The sequence below is a fragment of the Portunus trituberculatus genome, chromosome 34 (assembly GCF_017591435.1).
Source record: "Portunus trituberculatus isolate SZX2019 chromosome 34, ASM1759143v1, whole genome shotgun sequence".
Taxonomy (NCBI): domain Eukaryota; kingdom Metazoa; phylum Arthropoda; class Malacostraca; order Decapoda; family Portunidae; genus Portunus; species Portunus trituberculatus.
In genome coordinates, this window is record NC_059288.1 from 1,743,086 (window position 1) to 1,763,988 (window position 20,903).

Genomic DNA, 20,903 nt, shown 5'->3' on the forward strand with positions numbered 1-20,903 from the left:
AGATGGAATTCAATGTGGACAAAAGCCATGTCATGGAAATGGGAAAAGTGAAAGACGACCAGTGGGAATCTATAAGATGGGAGATGGAGTAGAACTAGAAAAAGTAAAAAGGAAAAGGACTTGGGAGTGACAATGGAAGAAAATAATCAACCGGTTAGCCATATTGATAGAATTTTCAGAGAGACGTATAATTTGCTAAGGAATATTGGAGTAGCATTTCACTATATGGACAAGGAAATGATGAAGAAATTGATAAGTACTAAAATAAGACCTAGATTGGAATATGCAGGAGTTGTGTGGACTCCCATAAAAAGAAACACATAAGAAAATTAGAGAGACTACAAAAATGGCTACAAGAATGGTTCCAGAATTTAAAGGGATGGCATATGAGGAGAGACTAAAGGCAATGGATCTACCAACCTTGGAGCAGAGAAGAGAGAGGGATCTGATACAAGTTTATAAATTGATTAACGGAATGGATGAAGAGGATAATGAGAAACTGATCCTGAGAGAAGAATATGACTTTAGAAGCACAAGATCGCATAGTAAGAAACTAAGGAAGGGACGATGTCTGAGAGATGTTAAAAATTTAGTTTCCAAAGATGTGTTGAGACTTGGAACAGTTTGAGTGAGGAAGTGGTATCAGCAAAGAGTGTACATAGTTTTAAAGAAAAATTGGATAAGTGTAGATATGGAGACGGGACCACACGAGCATAAAGCCCAGGCCCTGTAAAACTACAACTAAGTAAATACAACTAGGTAAATACACACATAATATAGTTTCCCGTAAAGATGTGTTGAGACGTGGAACAGTTTGAGTGAGGAAGTGGTGTCAGCAACGAGTGTGCATAGTTTTAAAGAGAAATTGGATAATAAGTGTAGATATGGAGACGGGGCCACACGAGCATAAAGCCCAGGCCCTGTAAAACTACAACTAGGTAAATACACACACACACACATTGAGATGGATAGAAAATTATTTGAGGGGGAGAGAAATAAGGACGGTAGTTAAAGATATGAAGTCCAAGTGGAGAGCAGTAGAAAGCGGAGTGCCACAGGGGTCAGTATTGGCAAGCCGTCACGGCCCTTAACAACTTTAGGCCTAAAGTTCTCAATCGTCGTTTAAATTTTGATTCGAATTATTTGTATCCTATTGTAACTCCTTGTAAGTATTTTTCTTTGGCAGTGTACAGCTGCTGTTCTCTTTAAGCAAGGGGATGGGAAGTATGGTGAATGTGAAATCTCAGTCTTATCTATAGACTGTAGGAAAGAACTAGGGCTAGGTAACCTTTTTCCTGGAGGACAATATTTGATAGTCACAGGTGATCAAGACCTTGGTGAATTGCACACACACACACACACACACACACACACACACACACACACACACACACACACACACACACACACACACACACACTGAGAAGATATTAAAAAATATAGTTTCCTGCAGAGATGTATTGAGACATGGAACAGTTTAAATGAAGAAGTAGTGTCTGCTACGAGTGTGCATACTTTTAAAGTAATATTGGATAAGTGTAGATATGGAGACGGGGCCACACGAGCATAAAGCCCAGGCCCTGTAAAACTACAACTAGGTAAATACAACTAGGTAAATACACACGCACACGGTAGCTCAGTGGTTAGAGCGTTGGCTTCACAAGCCAGAGGACCGGGTTCGATTGGCCGGTGGAGATATTTGGGTGTGTCTCCTTTCACGTAGCCCTGTTCACCTAGCAGTGAGTAGGTAGGATGTAAATCGAGGAGTTGTGACCTTGTTGTCCCGGTGTGTGGTGTGTGCCTGGTCTCAGGCCTATCCGAAGATTGGAAATAATGAGCTCTGAGCTCGTTCCGTAGGGTAATGTCTGGCTGTCTCGTCAGAGACTGCAGCAGATCAAACAGTGAAACACACACACACACGTGACGCGGTCAAGGAAGGACGCACTGGCACCGTTCCGACAATCAGCTGATCTTCACTACATACCTGTTGTGCAGTATTTACAGTGGCCTGGGCAGGTAGTGTGGACTCTTTTTTTTTTTCATGAAATCAATTATTAAGGAATGATGAGTGAAAAAGAGATTCCATCAAAATGCAGACATGAGACTAGAGAAGGAATGAAAGCTGATGATGACTATGTTGGTGAGGGAGAGCGCATATTCGAAGGCTTCGATACGACGAATACTTCACTACTTAAGAGAGTGTTGAATATTGAACATAAACTAGATAAATTGATAAAGGAGAATATGGAAATGAAAGAAAATGAAGAACAGGAAAAAGAGTTTATAAAACTGAGAGAAAGGATGAAAAAAGTGGAAGAAAATGAAGCTAGGTTAAGAGCGGAAAACAAACAACTAAAAAAGGAACTAGCTAACTACAAAAAGCCAGATGGAAGAAGGACTCGGTAAAGCCGAGAAAGAAAAAGAGAAGCTGAAAGATCTAGTAAACAAGGAAGAGGAAAGAGTACAGAACGTGATTAAAAAAGAAGTACAAGCATTTAGAGTCCAAGATAAGAAAGATAAAGATGATTTTCAGGAGGTGATTCAAGAACAACTTAAAGAAAAAGAAGAAAATATGACAAACAAAATGATAGGAGTCCTCAAGACAAAAGAAAATCTAGTTAGAGAAATTGCAGAAAAAAAGAAGAGTGTAGTCGTATTTGGAATAAAAGAGAAAAATATAAAATATAGACCAAGAAGAGAAAAAGAAGAAATGAAATCAGTCAAAGACCTACTGAAGCATCTAAACAACGAAGATAGGCAGAACTTGGAAGAGGAAGTAGAAGAAATAAACAGAATGGGACCATATCAAGAAGGAAAAAACGAGACCAATTAAAATACTACTAAAATCACAAGCAGCAACAGAAGAAATATTATATAGAACAACAAAACTTAGCGAAACAGAAAGCTGCAAGGATATCTATATAAAGAAAAATAGAAATGAGGAAGAAAGGAAGAGATACAATGAACTGGCAGCAGCAGTAAGGGAAAAGAATAATGAAAGGTCAGAAGAGGAAAAAGAAAGGCATTTTTTTGGAGAATTCTAGGAGACAGGATAAGGAAATGGTATATAAACGAGAAGGAAGAGATAAAAGTGGAACAAGTTTAACTAAAAATTATAAAGGCAAAAGACTAAAAATGATGTATACGAACATAGACGGGGTTTTATCAAGTAAACTAGAGTTAAGAGATTACATAAATGAATAAAATCCAGATATTGTATGCCTGGCTGAAACAAAACTAAATAAGGCAATCAAAATAGACTTGGATAATAGGTATAATGTATGGAGAAGAGACAGAGTGGGTAAAGGAGGAGGAGGAGTCATGATTATGTTAAGGAAGGAGATAGTGATAAACCAAGTGGGATGTGGGGAAGGAAAAGCAGAAGTATTGTATATAAAGATGCATATTAATAAAAAAGTTAACAATCATTGTAACATATGTGCCACCAAAAACAAATTCATGGACCAATCAAGAATATAAAGACATGATAGATGACACAATAAGGAGTCTAACGAGAATTGTTAAAGAAAGGAAAAAAGTTATATTAGTAGGAGATTTCAACTGTAAAGAAGTGGACTGGGAAAATTATGAAAGTGGTATGGGGAAGAAGCCTGGGAGAAAGATTCTTGAATCTAATGATAGACAATATGATGGACCAGAGAGTAAAGGAATGCACAAGATTAAGAGGAAACGACAAGCGAGATTGGACCTAGTTTTACAAGGGGTATACAAATGAATGATGATATAAGATATAAGTGCCCATTGGGAAAGAGTGACCATGTAATATTAGAAATAGATATAGAAGAGGGAAAGGAAGAGAGAGACGATTCATACATTGGAGACCGATTAAATTACAGAAAGGCTGATATTGAGAATCTCAAGAACTATTTTAAAACGTAAACTGGGAGGAGATAGAAAATTCAGAGATGATACAAAAGAAATATAACTTATTTTTGGAAATATACAAAACAGGAGTCAGAATATGTCTCGAAATATAGACCTAAAGAAGAAGGAAAGAAAGATTGGTTTAATGCAAGGTGTGCTAGGGCAAAGGAAAAAAAGAGATGGAGCATGGAAAAGGTGGAGGAGAAATAGAAATCCAGCAAATAAGGAAAATTTCAAGGCAGCGAGAAATGAATATGTTAAGGTGAGGAAGGAAGAGGAAAAGAACTTCGAAAAGGACATTGTCGAAAAATATAAGGAGCAACCAAAATTGTTCTATAGATTCATAAATGGAAAAATTAGGCAAAAAGAAACAATAGTAAGGTTAAAAGGAGAGAACGGGATGGTGGAAGAACCAAAAAGTATGGCAGAACTATTAAATAATAAATTCCAGGTCTTTACTAAGGAATCCAAATTTGAAAGGCTACAGGGGAATAGAGAGACAATCTATATGAAAGAGATTAAAGTAACCAAGCTTGAAATATAAGAGTTAATGCAGGAACTGGATGAAGAGAAGGCAATGGGACCAGATGAAATCTCAGGCAGAATACTGAAAGAATGTAGGGAAGAACTAGCAAGTCCTATATACAACATCATAAAATGCTCAATAGAAAATGGAACAGTACCAGTAGAATGGAAAAGAGCTGAGATGGTTCTCATATATAAGAGTGGAAGGAAGGAAGAACCTTTAAATTACAGACCGGTATCACTAACTAGTGTAATATGCAAGATGTGTGAAAGAATAATAAAGAAACAATGGATCAAGTTCCTTGAAGACAACAAATTAATATCAAATAGCCAATTTGGTTTTAGAAAAAAGATGGTCTTGTGTAACTAATTTATTGAGTTTCTATTCTAGAATAGTTGATGGATTACAAGAGAAAATTAAAGAAAGGAGGTAGAGTTGTGAGGGTTTGTGAGGAATATGGTGTGGCCAAGGGAACTATGTTGGACATTAGTAAATCAAAAGATAAGCTCATAGAATATTCTGCCAAATACTGTGTGGATGCATCATCAAATAAAAGTATTAAAGGTGCACCAAGGAAAAATCTAAGGAGTGAGAAAGATGCTGCATTAGATGCCACTGTTATGAAGTGGTATGTGCAGCAGATAGGAAGCTGGTGTAGAAATTGGTACAGAGAATTTCATGGGTTAATGATGGGTGGCTGTGGTGATTCCGCAATTGACACAAACTTTTTTAATGCTACTGTGCAGGGTAAAGCTGGCAGTGTGGACACAACTTGCATTGCATAACATGGCTTCATGTTGTGGTATTATACTCACTGTACTTCATGTCTATGAATTTTTTTCTTTTTTTTGGTGCACTTGGCTATTGCTGTTGAATTAGGTTTAATGTTAGGTTAGTTTAGATTAAGTTTGATTTGATTTAGTTTGTCAAGAAAACCTAAACAGACTAGATTTTGCAGTTCCTCAAACAGTCTAAGGAGAGGAATGACCATATTTGGCAAACAAAGGACCCATTTGTGTTATCCAGAATTTTCATTATCTGGACCAGTGCCTGCACTATTTAGTCTAGAAAAACGAGGTTTGAGTGTACTTTAGAAAGGAGAAAATTTGAAGGAATGAATGTGATTTGGAATGTAACACTATGTCTTTGTATCAACCTCATTCTTTTTATTGTCTTTAAACATTTTTTATATTAATACATGCTGTTAACAATGAGAGCCATTTGAAGTTAACCCTTAAGGTACTTTATACAACAGAACATAATTTCTTATTTACTATTTACAGGAATAGGATATTAATGTAAACAATAATTAAGATTAACCAAGATTTGCGTTGCAGATGAAACAGAAAATAACAGTGACCTTGAGTTCTTCAACTTTGAAGACTTTGAGGTGGTTGATGCTTTGGAAGATGAAGAGGAGGAAGAGGAGGAAGTGGGAAAAGATTCTGGTAAATCCAAGCCACTGTCAACCATCTCACGAAGACAAGAGCGGCGAAGCAGCCGCCCAAATCGTAGAGAAACCTTGCCTCATAACTCATCCAGGTCAAGTCGGTCACGCCATAGTCACTCAAGCCACTCTAGGGATAGATTGAAGAGGAGCAAGGAGGATGTAAAGGACAAGAGTGGGAACTCCTCAAGATTATCAAGGAATAGTTCAAGACATGGAGAAGATAAGAAGCAACATGGACTTTCCTGGAATCAGAGAAAGAGGGGTGAAGATAAGTCAAGTGATGAATGTAGGCAGTGCCAGAAGTTCCCAAGGAATACACATGAGAAGGATAAAACACAAGCAAGAAAATGGGCAACAGAAAATGAAGGAAGGTCAAGCAAAAGGACCAAATCAGTCAACGAGAAGCAAAATTACAGAAAAAATCATTCACCATCCAAACGAGAAAAAGAGACTACCACACAATCTTACAGTAAGAAGCCTGTCAAAACACCTAGCATCAACTCCACAAAGAAAAAGAACTTCCATGAGGTTAAGGATCATACTCTCACATCACATAGTGTCAACAAGCAGGAAAAGTCTGACACACTAGATACCTGTAAAGGCTGCAACACATCTATAGTATCTGATAGAAGTCTTGATTGTGAGACAGAGGCAACTTGCCTGGACAGAAACATGGAGAACACTGGAGCCACAAAGACTGATTGCATTGAGGAGGAAAAAGCAAAAGTTGGAACAAGTTCCAGAAAACTGGATGTAGATAATAAGAATTTTAAAATAAATTGTGGAAAACTCAAGTTGACTGGCAAAGAATATGAAGTAAAAGAGAAGTGTGAATCAAATGAAACTTCTTTGCAAATTGTAGGTAAAGATTTGGAGGTAGAAAATAAGGAACTAGTTTCAGGTAGTACTGAATGTGAGTTAATTTATAAAGAACAGAACTCTGATTTGGAACTGGCTATAATAAAAGGTAAAAATAATGAAATAGAAGCAAATAGCCATAATTTAATACCAAATAATGAGTTAGAGGCAAGTGAAAAACAGTTAAAACCACAAGTAGAGCATTCAGCCTTAAGTACTAAAAAAACAGAATCACAGGAAAAAGAATTAGAATGTATAGAACCAATACTGTATGAAGAAGGTGTGAATATTGAGAAATCAGAATCAGAAGATCTAGAATCCAGAGCTATGAATCAAACTATCACCATCACTGAACTAGAACAAGAGTCAAGTAAGTCATCAGAAGTAGTAAAGCAATGTAAACCAAGCAAGAAAGAGCTGCCAAAAGTGAAAAAGGAGGAAACATCTCGTGAGGAAACATGTATAATTAGTACAAGAACAAGGAGCGCCATAAGAAGTGGCCAAGTGGCATCTTCTACAAGGACTACTAGATCCCAGAAGAAAACTGCTATAGTAGAATCTGCAGATGAAGACAAGACAGAGGCTAATAAAGAGACTGTTGACACATCACAAAAAGTAAGTAAAGAGAAAATGGATCAGGAACCAGGACCATTATATGAACAAGAATTTTGTCCCCAAAGGAATCTGTTTATAGAAACAGTCAAGACTACAACTGTAAGTGAAAAATATCAGCAATGCATTTTATTGAAAAATACAACTAGTGAAGGACTGGCAAATGGAGACAGTCAAGGAAATACTCTCTTGAAAATTAACACTGAATTCCATAAGAAAGAGAAAGAAAATGAAGACTGCAAAAATGATATTTTTCAGACAGAAGAATACAGGAAGGAAGATGGTGAACAAGAAAACAAAGACATCAGTAAGAATGAAGATGGGTGTATTGTGGGAAATAAGAAACTAGAATATTGCAAGAAAAAAGAAGTGGTTGATGTCACTGGGGAAAATATTGCTGAAGACCAACTTCAGTACACTCTGATAGAAGACAGTCAAAATATCTCTTCTGAAGAAAACCATCCTAGAACCACACTGCTACACCTTCAAGACACGTCACAGAGTAAAGATAAAGCAGAATACTTTCATCAAAAGCACAAATTTGCAGATATTCCAAAAAAAGAGGAATGTGACGACATTAACAATGACAACAGTCCAAAATGTGTCCATCATGTGGGACAGGAAGATGTTGCCAATACTAGTCAGATAGAAGATAAATGGGAGACATGTCAGAACATCATCAAAGAGGAGAGCAAACCCACTAAAGAAAATTGTGATGAGAAGAGAAACAGCTGTAGAGAAAACAACAACAGTAAAGAAGACAAAGATTCAAGTCAAACTGTAGATAATAAGGGTAACAAGAGGCCATTGGGAGAATTGGAGGAATGTGTCAAGAAGAGAAAGAAAGAACCAGCAGTAGGGCTTGGTAGTACTGAACAGAAGGACAAGGAAGTAAAAGAAAAAATGTTATGGAAGAAAGCAGAAATTAAAGATGGTGATGAAAAGAACAATGTTGCTGACACAGAAATAGATAAAACTCAAATGCATGAGGATATCAGCAAAGAATCTTCATCAAAAGAGGTAAGAATTTTTGTTTCTTTTAACCTAAAAGAATTATTTAATGCAAATGGATGAATGATCAATTGAGAAATTAGTAGCACCTCTGAAAGAGAGAGAGAGAGAGAGAGAGAGAGAGAGAGAGAGAGAGAGCATCTTGAACTGATTCTAAATTAACTTTAGTTTTGCTTATATTTTACTATGGTATGGTGCAAGTGATAATGTAAGCTTTTCTGTCAACAAAATTCCATAATTTATCTTGTTTTTTTGGTGCTTGGTATATCATACTGAAGGCATCAGGTAAAAAGTTTTTTATTTCCTGCCTAGTTTTTTATAACTAGGATAGTAATTTTTCACTGAGTATTTTTTTCCATACCAGTATTGTGTGGTATAACATGAAAATGTGCAGGAATGATCAGTAAGAAATATTTTAAGAATATTGCATCAGATTTTTTTTATTCCTAATGTTCTTTTCTTGATCATGCAAAAGGCTTATATATGAATGTAATTTTCTTAATGATATGACATTTATTACATTTCATACAAATTATTACATTTCATGTAAGGTAATTACTGTGCTTCATAATGCCTTCACTAAATAGCTGTTAGACTGTAGATTTCTCACATTACCATTATATAATACATCAAGGGATGAATATTGATGGGATTTACACATATCTATGTATGTATCATGAATAGAAGTCCTGTCTTTCAACATTTATGGAACTGAAGTAAACACTGAATATGCTGAGAATGAGCTATGTTAGGAATAGATGAATGAGAAGATAGATTTTTTTTTTCTATGTGCAGAAAACATAGACATGTCTCTTATGCATATTTCTAGAAAACAAACAATGTATGGGTATTATAAGGAACTTATTCCAGAGTGTAGTCCAGTTTTGCTTTTGCAAACTAGACAAATATAGTGAGATTTCTAGCATCTTTAGTCAAAACTTTTTCTGGCTTTTTCTCCTCTCTGTCTCCATAGCAGCAAGATTTGTTACACTTAAAGTGATATGCTGGTCAGACTACTCCTCAACTATTGCTGGATTTTTGTTCATAGACATAGAGTGGAAAGACAAACATAACAGCATTAGAGACTTGTCTATATGCATATAATAAAGATGATTATGCCTGGTATTGGACATGTCCATTTCTCACTCTTTCTCAACACAAATCTCTGAATCATCTTGGTTTAGCACAGTCTGTACTTGTGCTATACATGATAGATAAACCTCTTTCTCAACACAAATCTCTGAATCATCTTGGTTTAGCACAGTCTGTACTTGTGCTATACATGATAGAGAGGTTTACCATAAACAGTACTTGAACTTTCCATTAAGTGAATTTGATGCATTTTATTTTTTTGCCTAAAATCATGTCAAGTCTGTTCTCCAACTAGCCAAGAACTTCATTACTAGATAGTGTCAGAATCTCTTGAGATCCAATTCCCTCTGAAACTTTCCTGGCACCTTACCAAAACATCTTCAATGACTTTACTTCTTCATATTTACCTTTTCTTTCATCCTAGTGGTACCACTGCCATCTCATTTATTTTCAAAGCTGAACTCTGCTTAAAACTACCTTGGTTGATTCAGGGCTTATTCTTCCTTTTCCACCTTCTGATTGCTTTATGCTACCTATTAAAATCCTTTGCAATGATGTTTTCCTTGCCTTTCCGTGCCTAAACCACTAGAAGGCTTATTGATATGATGGGTTCCTTTTTATTGTTCTCTGAAATTGTGCCTCCATGCCTAGTCAAATCCTTTCAACTCTGTCTGTCAACATTTACCTTTCTTTCCGGCTTGAAGTTTACCTACATTCAACCTGTTCCTAAAGAGGATAACCATTCTGATCCCTCAAAATACCATCCTATTGCTTTAATTTTCTGCCTATCTAAAGTTTTTTAATCTATCATCAACAGAAAGTATGGTTTCTATTAAAGCTTCTCTACTGGTGATCTGGCTTTCCTTACTGAGTCTTCTTTATATATATATATATATATATATATATATATATATATATATATATATATATATATATATATATATATATATATATATATGAGGAGTTCATTGACGGAACAACATAAGCAACATCTCTGACGGTTTTGAGTTATCTACAACATTGTCTTCTCCCGGGCTTCTATAGTCTGTCCGTTTCGATTATCTCAGAGCAAACCGTGTGTTCGGTTGGCAGCCCTGCCTCACCTCTGCTCTCGCTCAGCCCCGCTGAGACGTAGATTCACCTCTGCTCTCGCTCAGTCCCGCTGAGACGCAGATTCATTAACAAACATTTATATTTATTCACTTTACTCAGTAATGACACAAACATTTATATTTATTTACTTTACTCAGTAACGACACAGTCTGCGTCTCAGCGGGGCTGAGCGAGAGCAGAGGTGAGGCAGGGCTGCCAACCGAACACACAGTTTGCTCTGAGATAATCAAAACGGACAGACTATAGTTTCCAATGCTGGTATCAGCTTCACGATCCAAGCACTACAACATGGTCGAAAGTCCCTCCAACCAACATGTACCATTAGCCGTATGGCCGCGCAGCGAGTTGTGATCAAGTGAGTGGAAACAAGCGTTAATGTTTACTTTTCCTCGCGGGAGCGATGACCGCCTGGCTGACAGCCAATGGCAGTCGGCCTAGCGTAGTGTGTAGCCGTCGCTTCGCCAATTAGCTTCTCAAGTTAAAGGGACTGGGGAGGAGGGAGGGAGCCACGCCAGTCCCTCTCTCCCTTGCCATTATCCACGCATGTGACTAAATTACCGTGTTTTTTTTTCTTTTTTTTTCGTGTTGTGCGACCCTAACCCTGCCATGGCTAGTACGAGCAGTGAGGGTACGGACCCGGGGATCCCTCAAGGAGAGAAAAGAGGGCAGACACCGGGAAAGTGGTGAAACAGAGGGAAGTTGGGTCTCCGTGTAATGATGGATGTTATGCAAGGCTTGGTGATGATGTTGTGAAGGATATCCACGAGTCTTTCTGGAAAATTGGTGATTATAACTTGCAAAATACATTCATTCAGAAATATGCAGTGGTTAATGAAGTGAAGAGACGGCGTGTGGTAGCGAGTGCTGAGAGGCCACTGAAAAGGTTGTGTACACATTTGTACTCGTTCGTGCATCGTTCTGTGACTTAGTGTTTGTGCTTTATCGTTTAGGAACATTCTTGGTATCTCTTCCAAGTGTGTTCAAGTAGCTCTGAATGCTGTGTTATTGTGGGTTATGAACAAATAACAGTTTTTTGAGCGGAGAGAAATGCAGTCATTGTTTGCTCATTCACAATGCGATAAGCTAATAAGCTAATTTTTTTGCCAAATTAAAAGTAGACATCCTGATCTTTCATTTAAGACTAACCCCAGCTCTCTGTCTTTATCCATTGCGAAGATATCACATTCTGAATGTTGCCAAACTTTGATTGCGTTTTCTCCGCTTTTAATTTTTGGTGCTTGTGTCGTTCCGTCAATGAACTCCTCATATACCGTATTTTACGGCTTGCAAGACGCACTTTTTTTCCTAAAAAATACCCTGAAAAATACTAGTGCGTCTTCCAAGATGAATGTTGTATTGTAAGGCAGCATCCAACCTCAAGTGAGTTTGAACACTTGACAGATAGCAACCTGGATTTGTATGTTGAGTCATTACATTATGATGTTAGCTTAAGTACCATTTAATTTAGCCTTTTATATTATGTAAACTCAGTACTTAGGTGTTACAAGTATTTCCAATACCATAATCCTTCCTGCAGCCTACTCAGCGTGTGGAGAAAATGGGCCGCTCCCTCGTCTCATTGCAACACACACATACATGCACACGAATGCACAGACTTCATGCCAGGTGCCTTTATACCTTTATTGATAATTAGAACATCCAAGTGGCTTACTCATTCAAGCAAGAGTCAAAATTTCATGTGTGAATTGTATTCACACTGATAAAGCCTATGAAGCACGACTGCAAAATAAAATAAATACAAACTGAAGCACTGATGTGTTCGGTTTCGGCGATCGGACAAGTGATTCCGTAATGTAAACAACAGATCCAAAACATGCAGTCCCCGCCACTAAAACAAGAAGAGATGTTTCACTGTGTATATGTATGTACCTAAGGTGTTTTTATTTACATAGTTTTAAATTTGTGAGTGCTCCAGCAAATTTGTAATGAGTGGTGAAACAATAGTGTCTTGCAGGCTCCTTGCTTCTTATGTTTTTGTGTTCAGTGGTTGGGTATATGGTGAATCCGTTCTTGTATGAGAATTACTTTTTTTTTTCTTAGAAATTTCTTTCAAATATTAGGGTGCGTCTTCCAAGATGCAGTGTCTTGCAAGCTGTAAAATACGGTACCATGTGGGCTTTTCACGGGAATTTATGGGCTAAAGGAGATACATTTTGGGTACCCCCTATCTCAAAGCCCACCCGCTAGGAAACCATTGCCCCGAGTGAGGAAACCCAACCTACACACGGATTGTGGACAGGATTCGAACCCGTGTGCTTGGAGACCCCTCGGACCCCAAAGCACGCATGGTGAAATCAGAAGCTTTTGATAAGATCTGGCACAAAGCTATGATTTCCGAACTACCCTCTTACAGCTTCTAACTTTCTCTGCAACTTCATCACAAGTTTAATTTATTATTACACATACTACTACCCATAATTATTAATTTTTGCTTAAATCCCCATTCCCACAGCAAACTTATATCATGTCGAACAGCTCGAGGAAAGAAACGAAAGAAATACTTGAGGTGCCCTTTCTCGTTTTCTTTGAGAAGACACCCCGCTCATTTTCTATTCCCAGATATCAGCCATCAGGCCGATTCCCTAATTCGCCTCTTTGCTCTCACAGGGCTTACACGTAGTCTTCAGCTCATATCTTTCACCGGCTCGTTGTGGTTATTTTTTCAGCAGTGGTTGGGTTTGCCTTTCGTCACTCCTTGGTTTGTTTTTCTTCTACTGGTAGATTGTAAGTGGATTATTATGCCATGTAAGTGTGTGAAGTGTTCTCGTTCCCTCCCGTCACTTACGGTGGACCCTCATGGGGAGTGTCTGTCATGTAGGGAGGTGTTTTGTAGCCTTCCTTCCCGTTGTGATTGCTGCAAGGCCTTGTCCCATGACCAGTTTCTATGTCTTTTGGATAGTATTAAAGATCGTACTGAGAGGAGGAAGGCTTCTTCTTCCAGTAAGTGTAAGTCTTCCCCTTTGTCACAGCAGCTGCATAAACGCATGTGTAAGATGGAGGAGACGTTGGGCCAGCTTTCCCTCTGCCTCTCCTCTTCCCAGGGTTCCCCCTTCTCTGGTTTCCAGTCTCCGGCTTCACAGGTAGATGATTCCCAACCGGGTACGAGCGGGGCTATGCAGAGGCCAGGGTAAGCGGGACCAGCTGGTGCCACCTGTCGCAAGGTTGAGATAGTACTGGCGTCCGCCATAGAGCCAACAACAACAGGTGACTGCCATGCTGCAGTTCCTGGTAAGGCAGTGCACAGTACCCTTGGTACTTTTCGCACTGTTTACGGGGGTGGGGTTGGCGACAGCCATCGGTCTACCATGCCTGGCGGCCGCCTCACTACCTGGGATACGGAGGTCAGTAATTGCCATACAGCTCCCATGCCTGGCAGCAAGACTCCTATCTGGGATGTTGATGGTGGCATCTGCCAATCAGCTCCCATTCCTGGCGGCCAGCCTCTTATGCCCTCCCGTGGTTTTATCCACAGTTCAGTTAAGGAAATGCCCGGTGCTCCTGGTACCTTTGACAGTGTTTACGGGGATGGGTTGGCAACAACCATTGCTCTACCATGCCCAGTGGCTGTCCCACTACCCAGGAAATGGAGGTTGGCATCTGCCATACAGCTCCCATGCCTGGTGGCCAGACTCCTTTCCAGGATGTTGAGGCTGGCATCTCCCATATGGCTCCCATGCCTGGCGGCCAGCTCACCATCCCCTCATGTGGATTAGGAGTAAGTGAGACTATTCCACGTACTTTGGCGGTGGAGACTGGTGCTATTATGTCTGATGGACTTCTCCCTTCCCAGAATGTGAGTGTTGGTGTCAGCCACAAGGCTCTCATGCTGGGCAACCAGACTCATGTGCCTTGTGTAGGGATTGGTGTGTGCCCCTCAGCTCACATGCCTGGGTGCCATCCCCTTCCTCGCAGTGGTGTGAACCATATGGACCCTGGTAAGTCTGCCGAACAGTTTTCCACTTTTTCAGGTGGATTCTGTTGAGGCTGGCTGATCAGCTGCTGTGCCTGGTGGCAGTGGGGTGGGCCAAGGTCTTTTGGCTCCCGTGCCAGTTGGCCATCCTCTTTCCACAGCCGAGTCTTATGAGGATGATGAGGAGGATGTGCCTCCTAATCAAGAAAATGTTTCCCTCCATTTTTGCACCTCATAGGCTAAGTGAGAGCCTATCTTCATCTGCCTGCTCCTGAGGCTCCTTCCTTGTCCCACCTTATGGGGTTAAAAAGTGCGCAGGGCTCAGTTTTGCCCCACCAACCATATTTTTCTCTCCCACAGTCGCATATGGCACAAGTTGTCCGTGAGGAAGTCCAGTGCAGGTCCTTGAAGGAGCTTAAGCCTTGCTCCACAAATTTTCAGTTGTCTAAGGACTGGTATGGCCGGGCCAAGTCTTTTTATCTACCTCAGGGGGCCTCTCTGGCTCCTTCTCCGGTTAATGAGGAGTTGGGGGGGTCTACAGCGGTCTCTGTCTCCTCCCACCTGTTGGCGCAAATGGAGAAAGTGTGTGGCTCCATGGCTGACATTGCCTCTTGGACAGATCAGGTGTTGGCTACATGGGCTGGTGCTGCTTCTAGCACGGAACAGGATGTTTTGGAATTTTTGTCGGCACTGGCCAAGGCAAATAAATACATTCTTCGTCCTGCTGAGGAGCTACGTTTTAGACTCCTTATGTTACAGAGGCAGGCGGTAGTGGATTTGTTGCCTCTTACCTTTTCTGACAGAGGAGCGCCAGCTTCTTTCTTCTCCCTTTTCTGACGTGCTACTTGACCCAGCGGTGGTGACCAGGGTACAGGAAGACGAGCACTTAGCTGCTCAGCAACGTGTACTCTCTTCCGTGGTGCGGGGTTTAGCCTCTTCTTTTTGGAGTTTAACCTCTGGGGTCCAGAGGAGTAAGATAAAAGGACAGACGAGGAGGGGTGCATTTCGTAGTTCCTCTTTGTCGGCTCCAGTCCCCAGGCCCTCTGCTACAGGGGGATCCTTTCGAGCCTGGGGTTCTTGTAGTGGTGGACCCCATAGCTGAGGTAGATCTCGCTAGGGAAGTAGTTTGCTCTCCTATGCCTGTGGGCACTTGCCTGCAGCGGCACTGGAGAGAGTGGATGGAAGTTGGGCCAGGAGAGTGCGTAGTGAAGACTGCGTTATGGGTATATCCTCCCCTTTCTGCGTCCTCCTCCTTTGTCGGCTGGACCAATAGAGTTTGTGAGTTATGCAGAGGGGTCGAATCGTCATGTGTCCTTGGACTTAGTGGTGCAAGACATGTTGGCCAAAGGGGCTATAGAGCTTGTGGTGGGCAAGCTAGAAGGCTTTTATGCCCGTATGTTCCTTGCTTCCAAGGTAACAGGCGGTTGGATACCTGTGTTCGACCTTTCAACTCTGAACAAGTTTTTAGTGGTCAGCCCCTTCCGGATGGAGATGATGGTGTCAGATTTAGAGTTTATGAATGTGGGGGATTGGATGGTGTCTCTGGATCTGAGGGACGCATATATCCAAGTTCCAATCAACCCGCGTTCCTGCAAGTACGTACGGTTCGTTTGGCGAGGCAAGGTTTTTCAGTTCAAAGTTCTTTGTTTTGGCCTAGCCACTGCCCCGCAGGTCTTCACCAAGGTGATGGCTCCAGTGTCTTCACGGCCTTATCGACATGATATCTCCCTGCGCCATTACCTGGACGATTGGTTGGTGACAGGGATGACCCTCCAGGGTTGCATAGGCACCATCCGGGCTGTGCTACAGCTGTGCACTCACTTGGGTATTCAGATCAATCTGCCCAAATTAGACTTGGTACCCAGCCAAAGGAAGTAGCACCTGGGCATGGTGCTGGATTCAGTAAGGGCTCTGGTTTTTCTGTCGCTGGAAAGGGTCAGCCAGTTTCTCTCTGTGGCGCAGAGTTTTCTAGAGGACAGAACCCCTACGGTGTCTATGGAGGTCACTTCTGGGTCATCTGGCTTCCCTGAAGAGGCTGATCCCAGGTGGCTGGGTACACTCTCAGTCCCCTCAGTGGTGCATGAAAAAATACTGAAAGGCAGCGTTGGACCCTCTCTATTGGCAGGTTCCTCCTTAACAGCGGTGTCCGGCAGACCTCTCCTGGTGGATGGATCCAGGTCATCTACTCCCTTTGTGATGGCACCTCCAGAACAGTCTCTGTTTTCCAACTTGTCCCTTCACGGTTGGGATGCTCATCTGGGGGACTCTTGTCTCGGTGGTGTGGTCTCCACAGGAGCGGAGGTTTCATATCAACCACTTGGTGATGATGGCTGTTTTCCGGGCTCTGCAGTCCTTTCAGCAGGAAGTCTTGGACACAGTGGTGTTTCTCATGTCAAACAATTAGACAGTGGTGGCCTATTTGAGGAACTCGGGGGGCACCTGCTCCGAGTCTCTCTCGGGTCTGGTGGGAGACATTCTCCAATGATGCAAGGACAACTCGGTCTCTCTTCACCCCAGGTTTGTGCTGGAATGGCGCATTGCAGTGGCAGATGTCCTCAGTCGTGAGTGTGTGGTGTCAAAGTGGACCCTGCATCACATAGTGTGCAGGCAGGTCTTCCAGGTGTGTGGTGTGCCGCAGGTGGATATGTTTGCTACTGCCTTATATCACCAGTTACCTCTGTATGTGTCTCCACTGCCCAACCAAGGAGCTTGGAAAGAGGACGTTTTTGCCTTTCCATGGGAGGGCTTGGATCTTGTGTGCCTTTCCTTCCTTCCTTCTCTCTGATTCAGCGGGTGCTAGTTCAAGTTAGAGAGTCTGCTTGTGTTTGCGTGACTCTGATTACCCCACGGTGGCACCAGGCAGACTGGTTTCCTCTGCTTCTAAGTCTGCTTGTGGACCATCCTCGAGTGTTGCTGCAATGGGCCTCTCTGCTCTGCCAGCCTCATCACCACCTCCTCTTTCATAAGTCTTCAGGGGCATTTCATCTTCATAGGTGGAGACTCTCCAGCATCTCTTCAGAAAGAGAGGCTTTTCGCGGAAGGTTACTAGATTTATGGACCGTCCGGTCAGACAGTCCACTGCCAGAGTCTATCAGGCAAAGTGGTGTGTCTTCTGTGGTTGGTGTGAGTCGAGGAATTGTCACCTTCTCTCGGCCTCTGTAATGGATTTAGCAGACTTTTTTTATTTTTCTTTATAACACTAAGTATTTGTCCTTGCCGTCCATTAGGGGCTATCGTTCCGCTTTGGCCCCCATTTTCCAGCAGGGTGGCTTGGATATCTCACAGGATAGGGATCTATCAGCTCTGATTTGGGGGTTGCCAAGTTGGCTCCTCGTTCACCATGCATTCCTGCTTGGGATTTATCCTTAGTTTTACATTCATTAATGAAGTCCCCTTATGAGTCTATGAATTTAGCTTCACTGAGGGACGTTGCACTGAAATCTTCCTTTCTTTTGGCTTTAGCATCTGCTCGCCAAGTTAGTGAGCTGCATTGGCTGTCAGCGGAAGTTTGTCATTCAAAGAGTTGCGCTTCTATGATTTTTTCTCTAGTCCTGGATTTTCTAGCAAAGACTCAACTCCCAGGTGATGTATCACAGTTCGACTTCACCATTCCTGCTCTTACGGAGTATGTTGGCTACTTGGAACGGGACAGGCTTTAGTGCCCCGTCAGGGCCATCAGGGAGTACCTTCGTAGGACCAGGGACTGTCGTCCTAGATGCTCTAGCCTTTTTGTGAGTGCACATGGCGATGTGTCTGAGGAGGTCATGCGCTTGGTTCGGGTGAAGGCACATGAAGTTATAACAGTAGCAACGAGTGCCTTGTTCAGGAAGATTCAGAGTATTCCTGCCATTCTTCGGGTGGGAATCTGGAAGAGTATGTCGACTTTTGCTTTTTTTTTTATCTCAAGGATATTATATTCATTGGTTACTAGATACCTTTTCTCTGGGCCCTGTTGTGTCAGCTCTCAGGGTAATTAATTCGTTTTTCTTTTGGTTTTCTTATACATATAGTTCTATGTATTGTCCTCTGTGGGGTTTGAGGTCCTCAGGGCGAGAGTTGTTATGCTTCTCTCACTCCAATGGTTTTGTCCTTCTGTCATGGGATAGAAGTGCTGCACCCACCTCAGGATATGGCTTCCACCTTGTAAGTTTTGGGTTTGTAAAGGTGTGTGTCTTGGGGAGAGAAAGTTGTTCTTAAGCAATAATTAATAATTATGGGTAGTAGTATGTGTAATAACAGGATTTTTTAATGTAAAATCCATTTTTGTCTACATACTTATCCATAATTATAAATTATAATTGAGTTTCCCTTCCTCCCTCCCCTCTATGACCTTTTAGGCTAGAGGCAAATGAGATCAGCCTGAGGGCTGATACCTCAGAATAGAAAACGGGCAGTGTGTCTTCTCAAAGAAAATGAGAAAGGGCACCTCAAGTATTTCTTGTTTTTTTCCTTGAGCTGTTAGACATGATGTAAGTTTGCTGTGGGAATGGGGGTTTAAGCAATAATTGATAATTATGCTTAAGTATGTAGATAAAATCCATTTTTATCTACATACATAGCCATAATTTTCAACTATCCTATTTCTCATTGTTCTGTTGCTACTGTGATAGATGGTCACTGTTCTAACCCTAAATTAATTAACTGATGTTCCTCTGGGTTTTGGCTCTTCACCTACTCTCCCCATTATTCATCAATGGTCTTCTAGACCAGACTTCTTGTTCTATCCACTCCTATGCTGATGATATGACCCTGCACTTTTCCTTGTCTTTTCACAGACAACCAATCTTTCAGGAAGTAAACAAATTATGCAGGAAAGCTGCAGAACAAATGACTTCTGACCTATAATTTTTCTTTTGGGGCAGAGCAAATTCAGTTCCTCAAAATCCCAATTCCTCCATCCATCAACTTTACACAACCTACCAGACAAGTAACTATACCTTCTTCAGTGGCACTCAACTGTCCTCCTCTTCTACACTGAAGATTATATGTCTATCCTTTACTTATAATCTAAACTGGAAACTTTACATCTCATCTTTAGCTAAAACAGCTTCTATGAGTTAGATGTTCTGAGTTATCACTGCCAGTTTTTCTTATCCCTCAACTGTTAACTCTGTACAAGGCCTCATCCATTCATATATAGAGTTTGCTTCACATATATGAGGTGGTTCCACACATATATGATACGGTTCCAGTCCTACTGCTCTTCTAGACAGGCTGGGATAAAAGCTTTTTGTACTTTCAATTCCTCCCCTCAAACTGACGATCTTCAACCTCTTTTACATTACTGCAATGTTCAAATTCTGGACTCTTTAATACATACTTTTGTTACCCTATACTGGTATCTTTCCTGCTTGAATGATAATAATAATAATAATAATAATATTAATAATAATAATAACTGTTATTGCCGCAGGAGGTGGTAGATGATGATGATGATGATGATCAGGATAATGAGACCCTCACGTCGACGCAATTGGTATATTTGGTCGAAACCTAGAAACAAACATTCACCTTAACATCGGTAATTTCAGTAAATAGCAATACTCACGCCCCTCCAGTGAAATGAGCAAGAGAGAGGAGCCCTTCACTTGATGAAGGTCGAACTCATCTCTCTCTTGCTCTTCACCATCCAAAGATGAGCATCATAATAATAGCGAAACAACAGTACATCTTTAATACATATATATTACGTAAAGGCACTCGTTCACAGTCTCTGACTGTCCCGAGCACATATCAAATGTGTCACAGATATTATTAATATTCTGATGTGCACCAATAAGTATCACTAACTTCAAAGCACTTTCACTTACGTGTTACGGGTCTGGGGTGTCCTGGTAAACTTAAGCGGTGGTAAACTTCTCACTTCTCTGCACACGAGACCTTCAACAACACGTCCTCCTCCTTCGGACCTGTGCTGTATTCTCCCCGCGGGCCTCACTGTGACACCCAGTCTTCCTACATATGAGGTCATAGGTCACCGATACTGGCCATTTGTATAAGGCGTCTTTCTTCGCTTAGGCCCTACATCAGCATTTCTTAAACCAAAACATGGCTCTTCTGCTCTCTTCCTCCTCTCTCTCTCTCTCTCTCTCTCTCTCTCTCTCTCTCTCTCTCTCTCTCTCTCTCTCTCTCTCTCTCTCTCTCTCTCTCTCTCTCTCTCTCTCTCTGGTGGTAGCGGCAACACTCCCCCTGTCGAGTTTCACTCGAAACTAAGCCCTAATTTTTTATCTCCAACTCCTAGCTAATACAGCTTCGTAACCGGGCGAACAAGTGTTGAGCTCTTCGTTTTCACCCTCACCTTGCGAACTTCACCATCTTCACTCGGCATGGCTTCTATAACCAATCCTAACAACCACTTGTTTCGTGGTAGAGACGGTTCAGCAATGATGACCATGTCTCCTCGCTGGAGGTTGTGTCCTGATTTG

The 20,903-nt window shown here is 41.3% G+C and overlaps 1 protein-coding gene across 2 annotated transcripts in view; it reads left to right on the forward strand.

The window, feature by feature from the left end:
* LOC123512883 overlaps positions 1-20,903 on the forward strand; it is a 102,989-nt gene that overhangs the window by 24,381 nt on the left and 57,705 nt on the right. For both annotated transcript variants that reach the window (XM_045269550.1, XM_045269551.1), the window contains one exon: positions 5,749-8,351. In XM_045269550.1, the coding sequence (XP_045125485.1) occupies positions 5,749-8,351 (2,603 nt within the window). The remainder of the gene's footprint in view (positions 1-5,748; positions 8,352-20,903) is intronic.